This window comes from Cherax quadricarinatus, chromosome 96 (assembly GCF_038502225.1).
Source record: "Cherax quadricarinatus isolate ZL_2023a chromosome 96, ASM3850222v1, whole genome shotgun sequence".
NCBI classification, from domain to species: domain Eukaryota; kingdom Metazoa; phylum Arthropoda; class Malacostraca; order Decapoda; family Parastacidae; genus Cherax; species Cherax quadricarinatus.
Window position 1 is genome coordinate 8,514,218 of NC_091387.1, and position 12,159 is coordinate 8,526,376.

Consider the following 12,159-nt stretch of genomic DNA (forward strand, 5'->3'; position numbering starts at 1 on the left):
ATATGTTTAAAAGACAATATTCAAAATAAAGTTGCTAGTAAAGGCAAATCAATTGATCAACAAAGAGAGATAGTAGAGGGTAACGAGTGACTAGCTTCCTTAAGGTTTACTATACAAATAGTAGGAGTCTAAGAAAGAAGATAGATGAGCTAAGATTACTTGCAAGTGAAGGTAATATAGGTATTATTGCTATAACAGAGACCTGGTTCAACTTGAAAGATAGAGAAAGGCCTTCTGAATGCAGCATACATACAGGGTTATAGACTATTCCATACTGATAGGGTCAACAGGAGCAGTGGTGGAGTGGTGATGTATGTCAGGGATAATTTAAATTGTTGTGTTAGACAAGATATAAGATTAGAAACATCGGACACAGAATCTGTTTGGCTACAGTTTCTCGGGGGTCATGAAAAGTTAATTTTGAGTGTGATTTATAGGCCCCCAAACCTTGATAGGAAGTGCAGTAAGCTGCTATGGGACGAAATTCATAAGGTATCTAGATATGAAAATGTGTCATTGGGAGATTTTAACTTTAGACAAATTGACTGGATCAATGTGACAGGAAATCTTGAATCTAGTGACTTTCTTGATACAGTTCAGGATTGCTTTTTAAAACAGTTTGTGACAGAACCAACTAGAGGAAACAATCTACTTGCCTTGGTTCTTGCCAACAAAGAATCACTAGTTAATAATCTTGAGGTTAATGACGAGCTTGGGGAAAGCGATCACAAATCACTTAGTTTCATATATCATGGAGTTACCCGGATAACTGCAATCAAATCTCTGTCCCAGACTTTCGCTTGGCCTATTTCATGGGACTGAAAAATTACCTGGGTGGGCTAAATTGGGATGTCCTGACTATTGGTCAGGTAGGTGGTGTTGGCCGTCAATATGATGTTTTTCAGAGCATAGTTCTAGTTGCCCAGACAACTTTTGTTCGGGGAGGGAAATTAAATCTAACAAAAATTATCCCAAATGGATGAACAATAGATTAAAACATCTCATTGGTCAAAAGAGAGGCATATATAGGCATATCAGAAGAGGGGATGGGCAGTTAAGAAATCAATATATTCAATTAAAGAGAGAAATAATAAAAAAAGGGAATAAGAAAAGCAAAAAGGGATTATGAGGCTAAGGTCGCAAGGGATTCAAAGACTAACCCAAAAGGGTTCTTTCAGGTATACAGAAGTAAGATTAGGGGCAAGATTGGCCCACTTAAGAGTAACTCTGGTCGGATCACTGACAGTGATAAGGATATGTGTGAAATTCTCAATACCTACTTCCTCTCAGTTTTCACCCAGGAAAATACTAGTGGTATTCCTGAAATAATAGATTATGTAGAACAGGATGATGATAAACTATGTACGATTGCAGTAACTAGTGACATGGTCCTCAGACAAATTGAGAAACTAAAACCTAACAAATCTCCAGGCTCTGATGAACTGTTTGCAAGTGTGTTAAAGGAATGTAAAGAGAAACTTAGCATGCCTTTGGCTAATCTTTTCAACCTATCACTGCAAACTAGCTTAGTGCCTGATAAATAGAAAATGGTAAATGTAATACCTATTTACAAGGTAGGTGACAGGTCCCTAGCTTCAAACTATGGACCAATAAGCCTTACCTCCATAGTGGGAAAATTTATGGAATCAATAATTACCAAGCAATTTGTAGCCATCTTGAAAGGCATAAATTGATTAATGAATCTCAGCACGGTTTTACAAAGGGGCGTTCCTGTCTTACAAATTTACTGACTTTCTTCACTAAGGTATTTGAGGAGGTAGATTGTGGTATTGAATATGATATTGTGTATATGGACTTCAGTAAGGCTTCCGATAGAGTTCCACATCAGAGGTTATTGAGGAAACTTAAGGCACACGGAATAGGAGGAGAAATTTTTTCCTGGGTTGAGGCATGGTTGACGAATAGGGAGCAGAGAGTTTGCATAAATGGGGAGAAATCAGAATGGGGGCATGTCACAAGTGGTGTTCCACAGGGGTCAGTGTTGGGCCCGTTGTTGTTCACAGTCTACATAAATGACATAGATGAGGAAATAAATAGTGACATAAGTAAATTTGCTGATGACACCAAAATAAGCCATCCAATTCATTCTAATGAGGACATTAGAGCACTCCAGGGTGATTTGAATAAACTCATGCAGTGGTTGGAGAAGTGGCAGATGCAGTTTAATATAGACAAATGCAAAGTTCTAAATGTTGGACAGGAAAATAACCATGCCACATATAAACTAAATAATGTAGATCTTAATATTACAGATTGTGAAAAGGATTTAGGAATTCTGGTTAGCAGTAATCTAAAACCAAGACAACAGTGCATTAGTGTTCGCAATAAAGCTAACAGAATCCTTGGCTTCATACCAAGAAGTATAAATAATAGAAGTCCTCAGGGTTGTTCTTCAACTCTGTATATCTTTGGTTAGGCCTCATTTGGATTATGCTGCACAGTTTTGGTCACTGTATTACAGAATGGATATAAATGCTCTGGAAAATGTACAAAAGAGGATGACAAAGTTGATCCCATGTATCAGAAATCTTCCCTATGAGGAAAGACTGAGGTCCCTGAATCTGCACTCTCTAGAAAGGCGTAGAATTAGGGGGGATATGATTGAGGTGTGTAAATGGAAAACAGGAATTAATAAAGGGGATGTAAATAGCACGCTAAAAATATCTAACGTAGACAGGACTCGCAGCAATGGCTTTAGTTGGAAAAATTCAGATTCAGGAAGGATATAGGAAAGCACTGGTTTGGTAATAGAGTTGTGGATGAGTGGAACAAGCTCCCGAGTACCGTCATAGATGCTAAGACATTGTGTAGTTTTAAAAATAGGTTGGATAAATATATGAGTGGATGTGGGTGGGTGTGAGTTGGACCTGACTAGCTACTAGGTCGGATGCAGTGCTCCTTCCTTAAATGATATGTCTGACCTCACTAGGTCAAGGCATTGGCTTAAACTGGTGGGGAGATTTGGAGCTGCCTCGCATAGACCAATAGGCCTGTTGCAGTATTCCTTATTTCTTATGTTCTTATGTTCTTATGAGGGCAAATATTCTATTAGTGAGATGGATCTGTGAAGGACCTGCCTAGTATGGGCCAACAGGCCTGCTGCAGTGTTCCTCCTTTCTTATGTTCTTACGTCCTGGGGCCTAGAGCAGCTGATGATGTCCTACCATCAGCTGTATAAAGTATTGCAGGATAAAGGACTAAAAACACATTACAGAATTTCTCACTACTCCAGTACAACTGCTAACTTTAGTGCCAAAGCCTCAACCATCCAACTTGGCAAAGAATCCGCAACTTTCCATCTTAGCCTAGTAGGTCCACAGCATCCCAAAGACCTCAGTGTAAATAAGTAACTTGGACCTTCTTTTGGGGTTATCCTAGGTAATTTACACTATAATAACTGCACTTATGTGTACCTGTGCCTAAATAAACTTACTTATCCCTCTCCACTCTGTTTGGAATCATTGATATATACCAGCAACCACAATTCGAGATAAGAAATATTATTTCTGTTCCATATATAGCCTTAAGCAATGCATTAAACATAATGCATCACAATAATAAACCACAATTATATTATCATTTTTATTTTTTTTCGTAATTTGGGGACCTAAAAAAAGTTTGTTTGCCCTTTTTGGGGTCCAAGGCACATAATCCTATTTTTTCCCATAAGTTCTTCAGTGTGTTTTACACAATTTCTTCTTGTACCCAATTTTCAGGAACATAACAACCATGTAAATCTGCAGTCTACTGTACTACTACTAATAATAGTTATCATTGTGTGTCTCAGGGTCGCGGACGTGAGGGTAGCAGAGCTGGGTCGCGAGAGCGCCTGGTTATGGCTCCCTTAAGTCTGGCCCACCGCGACTACCCTCGTCATGACTACTACCAACACAAGCCTCAGGACTATCCCAGTAAGCTGCAGGACTATCCCAGCAAGCTGCAGGACTACTCCAAGACTCAGGACTACCCCACGAAGCCCCAGGACTATCCCAGCAAACCCCAGGACTACCCCAGCAAGAATGGAGGGAATACCCCAGTGTACAAGGCTCAGAGCCGAGAGGTAGTGCCAGCCCAGCGCCAGCAGTCCCCTGGGGTGGCTCTAGGGATGCTGGGGTCCACTGGGGGTGGTGCTCTCAGGGAACGGGTAGCTTCACCCCACAGGGTGACATCCCCTCCAGTAAAACTCCAGGAGCAACAGAGAATGGCCAGTCCACCCATCAAAATGGCTGACCCTCGTCCCCAGCATGACTACCTAAAACCCGATATGTCTAAATTAGACATTTCTTCTGTGGGAGCCCCCAGAGTAAGCCCTGCAGGTATCAGCAGCCATTTTGTACAACAATACCCTGAACGTGATACCCCATCTCAGGTTAACAATACCCCATCTCAGGTTAACAATAGCCCATCTCAGGTCAACACCAGTACCACCAATGCAGTGTGGGAAGGTAGCTACCCAATGACTACCGAGAAATACCCAATTTCGGGGCATCTTAGCTCTACGTATGCTCCTCTGCCCTTGACGGCATTGCACATGCAATCTTCACCGTCTCATGGCCAGAGGCTGCAACACGACCCACCAGAAAAGGTTATCGATGCCCTCGAAGTGAAGAAGGATATTAGTTTTTCATCCAGTAATAATAACAATAGCTGTATGGATGATGCCCTGGATGATAAGTACCGCGACTACCCAGCAGAGAAGGACTTAGGCGACCCTGAAGTCCTAGTCGACGGCTGCGATCTGAAGAAGCTAGCCGAAGTCACTAGCAAGATGGCGCTCACTGTCCTGCCAGATGATGTTGACACTTACAACGAACTCAACAAACATCACCTGAATAGCCACCTGAGTGCTCACCTGGGCCACCTGGGACGCCCTGCGGGCCAGCTGACTCCTGAGAGCACAGACTGCGGCTCTCTAAGCAAGAGTTCCTCAGACGGTGACCACATGATGCATCGCAAACGGCCACCGACCAAACTCAAGTCTAAGAGACGGAATATTCTCTCCTTCCCTCACCACCTGTCAGTTGACGAGCTGCGAGTTATACAGGTAAGAACCAGTTGTGGGTGCCTTGGCATTGCTCCTTTTATAAGCCTCTGCACTCTGTTCTTAACCCTTTGAAATTCATTTAGCATTGCAATATCCTATCTGTTGCCTTAAATCTTTAAACAACTGATCCCTGAATTTCATATTATCTAATATCTCAGCAGTTATCCAGGGTTCAGTTTTTCATTTGATTCTAACCTCTTTACATGGTATATTATTATCAAGGACGGCAGTGAACGTGGTTCTGAATTTTACGTCTGTGCACCTTAACACCGTCCAATCACAATTGCATAGCCTATTTACCAGTTTTTCTTTACTGTAACTTCTAGTTGACCTTAATTTTATTGTCCTGTGTAGGCCTATCCATTCTCTAATGATTTTCCTGGCGCAATAAGTGATGAAGTGATTACTAAGACTTGTGGTTATGATGCATGACTGACTAATGTTCTCAGAGTGGTTGCAAAATATGTTTGGTTAGGTAAGGTTTGTCAGGAAACAGGACAAGTGTTTCCTGATGTGGGTCTTAGTCACATGATGACCCACAGCTGGAGCTTTTGGTCATCTGGCCAAATCCTTCCACTGGCTTACCACTCCACCCCTATAAAAATTATGGTTATAATTATAACCTTTTAAAGGTAGTAGGTTGGTAGACAACAACCACCCAGGGAGGTACTACCATCCTGTGGTAGTAGGTTGGTAGACAGCAACCACCCAGGGAGGTACTACCATCCTGTGGTAGTAGGTTGGTGGACAGCAACCACCCAGGGAGGTACTACCGTCCTGCCAAGTGAGTGTAAAACGAAAGCCTGTAATTGTTTTACGTGATGGTAGGATTGCTGGTGTCCTTTTTTCTGTCTCATAAACATGCAAGATTTCAGGTATGTCTTGCTACTTCTACTGACACTTAGATCACACTACACATACATGTACAAGCATATATATACACACCCCTCTGGGTTTTCTTTCTAGTTCTTGTCCTTGTTTATTTCCTCTTACCTCCATGGGGAAGTGGAACAGAATTCTTCCTCCGTAAGCCATGCGTGTTGTAAGAGGCGACTAAAATGCCAGGAGCAAGGGGCTAGTAACCCCTTCTCCTGTATATATTACTAAATGTAAAAGGAGAAACTTTCATTTTTCCTTTTGGGCCGCCCTGCCTCGGTGGGCCACCCTGCCTCGGTGGGATATGGCCAGTGTTTTGAAAGAAAGAAATTATAACCTTTATATATACTAAGTATGTGATCAAGTATGGTGGCTGAGTGTTAGTGTTACAGTGCATTACAGTGTGTAACACTGTGTTACATGTTAAATGATTGTCACAGAGATGTGATAAATGCAACCTGGAGTGGGAGCCATAAGTTGATACCTGGAGAAGGATTCGGGGGTCAATGCCCCCGCTGCCCAGTCTGTGACCAGGCCTCATGGTGGATCAGGGCCTGATCATCCAGGCTGTTACTTTGGCCAAATGCAACCCAAAATACAACCCACAGCCCGTCTGATCAGGTACTGACTTTAGGTGCCTGTCCAGCACCTTGAAGATAGCCAGGAATCTATTGGTAATCCCCCTTATGTATGCTGAGAGGCAGTTGAACAGTCTTTGATAGCCATACGTGCGGGTTCTATCCCCGCCCGTGGTATGGTTTGTTTGCAGTCGTGTCATTACAATTTCGTGAGTCATGATGGATATTCAGTTTTCTAAAAGGAACACAAGGCCTAGTAAAAGTATACAAACAAAATCTGTTAGCAAATAAGCAGTACACAGCCTCTGGGTGCAGTTCTGGCTCTTCTACTGTTTGCAGGGCCTGGGAGGTGGATTTGGGCTGGTACATTGGCCTTGGGTCTGGCTGTGATTCTCTGAAGGGGCCCCATAGCCATAGACATTTCATTTTAATTTTTTAGGTAATTTCAACAATTTTTAGTTTAGAAAAATTATGCAGAATTCGATTCATTTTCTGAATTTTGGTTGTTGATCATCACCTCAACCCTCAGTCAGCCCGCAGGGGCCCCAAAGCAGTCTTATTCTTCCTTGCAAAATTTCTCTTAGAGGCCCTGACTGTTTGTCGTTGTGTCAGTAAATTAATGGGACATTTGCTCAACATTCCAGCATCTTTATCAACATTCCAGCATCTTTATCAACATTCCAGCATCTTTATCAACATTCCAGCATCTTTATCAACATTCCAGCATCTTTATTTTGTAAAAGCACCCAGATGTTTCATAAATATCTCATTAATCAACCTGTAAGTTTTCTGACCTATTTATATATTATCCTCACAGCAGGTGAGGATATCAGGTGCAGGAACTTGTAAGATTTCCAACTGATACAGGTGACGTAAGATTAATTTATCTTACCCTCGTAAGGCTCCCTTAGTTCACTTCTTTGGAAAGGTTAACTGAGTTGCAATGTCCTTCCTTGCTTTCTCCATGCACAAACTAGAACAGACTTACTTGTGGTGTGGAGTCTATCCTAGCTAGACATCCCCTGAGTCTACCCAGGTTAACTGACTTCTGTGTGACTTCTCTCTTGAATGCCACATGCACTGGAAAATTGTACCTGTAATCGATTACATCGCATACATCCCAAGGAGTCCCTGGGGTATCCCTAACTAACTTTAATGTACTAAATACTCAAGGGGTGATTCACTTAACAATCTTGACTGCTACATACCCTAGTTTGGGCTCTTGGCCCACTCATAACCCATACCTAAATTATCCGGTGTTTTCCAAAATAATGACAGCCACCTATTATTAAAGTGAAAATGTGTAATACTTTCATGATAGGGTCTGGTGTTGAGACAAGTATCTTTGGAACCTTGGAAAGGCCTCTATTGTTGTTTTACTGATTGCCAGATGAGTATTTTGTAGACAGCATGAAACACTGGGCTTAGAGCTCCTGTGGATTCTTATCTCCTCGACTGCTGATGCCAGAAGAATGCTCATACATTCACTTACCTTTGATATACCTTTGATGAGTTTCGAGAGTCTTACTGCTCTCAGAGCTCGGTCATGGGTCAGGCTTCTCTGGTGCTAGCCTGGTCAACCAGGCTGTTGCTTCTGGCTTCCCACTAACCCACGTATCTGTCACTAGCCAGCTTTCTCTACCTAACTCAAGAAGATGCCAGCTATCACCATATGTCTAATCTCATTTCCTATTATAACATTTTGATATTAATGTCTAAGGCTCTTTATTAATTCAAATATTTACTAATGATTCAAGCCTACCTACATTATTCATAAGGCCTCAGTCTATCAAATATTACCTCAGCCTTATGGTTCTTTTGCTGTTCCAGGGGTATGTTAGTGGGTTTAAGGGTGCAATACAACTTTTTTGCCATCCCTGTAAACATGACACTAAAATATTTATGCAAGTGATCTTCGATTTACGATGAGGTTACATTCTGACGAACTCGTTGTAAGTCAAAAATATCTTCAGTATGATATGAATGTGGTATGCTAAATAGATAAGTAAATAAATAATTACTCTCACTGAATACGTAAATCAAAATATGATTACTGTAACTAATTGCTTTTGCACCATCGTAAAGTTGAATCATCGTAAGTTGAACCATTGTAAGTCAAAATGCACCTGTATACAACCCACCAGTGGGAATTTGGGACCAAATAAATTCCCACATCAGGTTTTGTACAACTTATTGGGGTTATGCTATACAGCCTCTCCTCACTTTACGACAGAGTTCCATTCCTGAGGCCACATCGTTAAACGAATTCGTCACTAAGTGAGGAGCGTACGTACTATAATGGTAGTGAGTTTCTGTCAACCATCTTTAATATTGTTTTAATGTTACCTTTGCACCATTTATAACAGTTCTTGTATATTCTTAAATGTTTATACAGTAGTGTACTGTACAGTGGACCCCCGCTTAACGATCACCTCCCAATGCGACCAATTATGTAAGTGTATTTATGTAAGTGCGTTTGTACGTGTATGTTTGGGGGTCTGAAATGGACTAACCTACTTCACAATATTCCTTATGGGAACAAATTCGGTCAGTACTGGCACCTGAACATACTTCTGGAATGAAAAAAATATCGTTAACCGGGGGTCCACTGTATATTGAAATAAACAGAATAGAGGAAATCGGCTCTAATATATATTATGTAGGTATGAATACTGGTCAGATAGCCTGTCGTAAGTCCGAGGTATCGGTAAACAAGTACGTTGCTAAGTAAGGAGAGGCTGCACATGAATGGGACTGCAGTCCTGTTTGATTCAAGGGAGGATAGTGTTAATTCCTTGGATCAAGAGCCCTTAATCAGCCTCTTGACTTGTGCAGCTTATACTGTTTCCTGTTTTTTCTTAGCGACGACAGGACTCATATGGCGGTGGATCATCCTCGGATGAGAACAGGTCGTCAGGCCACGCCTCCATGTCAGATGACCACACCTCCTCGTCTCCACCCATCGACTCCCTGCCCAGGCACGACCACCTCAGGTCCAACCTGAAGGTCGTTCCTGAGGATGAACGACTATCAGCGGCTGTCACCTCTGTTGGGGCCGGCTACAAGGGTGCCGGCTCGGCCAGACGTGGCCAACAGTGGCCCAGGCACAGGGCCACACCTTCCAAGGTAACCTGTGGCCATAACTTTTAATTTTTTCATCAAAAACTTGTAAAATAATGTCATGGATCGAAGAACAAGATTAAGATTGTTTTCACTGTAGATTGCAGTGTTTGAAGTTATTTCTCATGTATTTGAGGCTATTTCTAAAAAACTGAGGTCATTTCTAACATATTTGAGAACATTTCTAAGAATTTGAGGCTATTTCCAAAATATTTGAAGTCATTTCTAACATAATTGAGGTTGTTTCTAACATATCTAAGGCCATTTTGAGGTCATTTCTGATATTTGAAACCATTTTTAACATTCATTTTTTATGCCATTTATAACATTTGATGCCGTTTCTAAAATATTTGAGTTCATTTCTAACATTTGAGGCCATTTTAGTTCACATCTCTTAACACCAATCTTCACCACGAACTTGAAGAACAAGTTCTTCACATCCAGTGTGTTCTTCATGTTCTTCAGCAGCTGCTGGTCATTTTTCATCAGTTAAAAAAATGACATTGTTTCAGGATGACCTCTCACTGACCCTGGAGAGTGCCAGTGGCCTGGAGGATATCAAACAAGCCATTGAGCAGCTCACAATGCGTTCCCAAGGCTCAAGAACTAGCTACTCCACCTCCACCTACTCCTCCATGTCAGGCTCTGAGGGCGAGCCAGTTCGAAGATTGATGAGGCACTCGTCCTTGGAAACTATTAACACTAATGTCACGGCCGCTGATGAGTTTGTTTGGGTTGATTCCCACAACAGGTAATGTTTCATAAGGTATTGATTTCACTTTGTGAACACACTAGCTTGTTTTAGAGTATTGTTCCTTTTCCTGTATTGTTTCTGTCACTATATACCTGGAGGGTGTTTTGGGGGTTCAGTGCCCCCACAGCCTGGTCCATTACCAGGCCTCGTGGTAGATCAGGGCCTGATCAACCAGGAACCACAGCCTGGGTGGTCATGTACTGACTTTTAGTGTTGGTCCAGCTTCCTCTTGAAGACAGCCAGGGGTCCATTGGTAATCCCTCTTATGTATACTGGGAGACAGTTGAACAGTTTTGGCTCCCTGACACTTATTGTGTTGTCTCTTAGCATACTCATGGCACCCATGTTTTTCACTGGGGGATGTTGCATCTCCTGCCCAGTCTTTTACTTTCTAGTAAGTGATTTCAGTCTACAGATTTGGGACTAGTCCCTCTAGGATTTTCAAAGTGTATATTATCATGTACCTTTCTCGCCTGCATTCCAGGGAGTACAAATCAAGGGACTTCAACTGTTCCCAGTAATTTAAGTGTTTTATTGTACCTATACATGCCATGAAAGTTCTCTGTGTATTCTTCAGGTCTGCAATTTCACCTGCCTTGAAAGGGGCAGTTAGTGTACAGAAATATTCCAGCCTAGAGAGAAGTGATTTAAAGAGTATCATCATGGGCTTGGCATCCCTAGTTTTGAAGGTTCTCATTATCCATCCTATCATTTTCCTGGCAGATGTGATAGATACATTATTGTGATCTTTGTAAGTGAGGTTTTCTGACATTATTACTCTCAGGTCCATCACATTAGTTTTTCACTCTGATGTGTGGTTGGAATTGTTTTATACTCCACTCCTGTTGCTGTATTTAAAGAAGTGGTATACCTGGAGGGTGTTCCGGGGGTCATTGCCTCAGCAGCCCGGTCCATGACCAGGTCTCATAGTGGATCAGGACCTGATCCACTGTTACTGCTGGCCACATACAAACCAGTGTAGAAACCACAGCCCAGCTAGTCAGGTACTGACTTTAGGTGCCTGCTTGGCACCTTCTTGAAGACAACCAGGGGTCTGTTGGTAATCCCCCTTATGTATGCTGAGAAGTGAGACCTATAAACAACTTGAAGAATAGGTATGACTGGGCTCTTGAGGCCAGAAATCAGCACAACCCATTAGTTAGAGTTAAAAAAAAACCTGGCCAGGAGTGATAATTCAAACCTCTTGCACATTAGACTTAATTCATCACTCTCTGTGTACTCCTAGTTATGACTTCAGGTCCTGAATATACAGTAAGGCCGCCATATCCATGGGTCCAGTTTCCACGGTTTCAGTTATCCGCAGTTTACCCTGGCCCAAAAATAACCCTCAATTTTACTTAATAATTGCCCAAAAGTGCAAAAGCAGTGATGGCAGTTCTTCAGAGAAGCTGTGAAGTGCTTCCCATTAGTGAAAAGTGATAATTCTAGACTTATTGTTCATAATTGATCAATTAAACTTGTATATAGGTATGTATGTAAACAAAAAAACGACTTATATATAGTGTTTGCTACTATCCGTGGTTTTGGAGTGTCTTGGAATATATCCCCAGTGGATATGTAGGTCCTACTGTATTACCAGCATTTTGGACCCTATCATACCTGCTCTTAAAACTGTGTAAGGGATCTTCCACTGATTTCCCATACGTACTCTGTTCCCTAACTTCCCTAACCCCATACTAACATTTCCAGTCGTGCCTCAACTTACTAATGTCTAATTCTATGAAGCCTATTGGCTCACTTTGTTA

The 12,159-nt window shown here is 41.8% G+C and overlaps 1 protein-coding gene across 1 annotated transcript in view; it reads left to right on the forward strand.

Annotated features, from left to right (window-relative positions):
- Positions 1–12,159, forward strand: part of LOC128701772 (ankyrin repeat and BTB/POZ domain-containing protein 2) — a 217,349-nt gene that overhangs the window by 128,544 nt on the left and 76,646 nt on the right. The window contains exons 4-6 of the mRNA XM_070105091.1: positions 3,809–5,065; positions 9,382–9,645; positions 10,152–10,390. Coding sequence (XP_069961192.1) covers positions 3,809–5,065; positions 9,382–9,645; positions 10,152–10,390 — 1,760 coding nt within the window. The remainder of the gene's footprint in view (positions 1–3,808; positions 5,066–9,381; positions 9,646–10,151; positions 10,391–12,159) is intronic.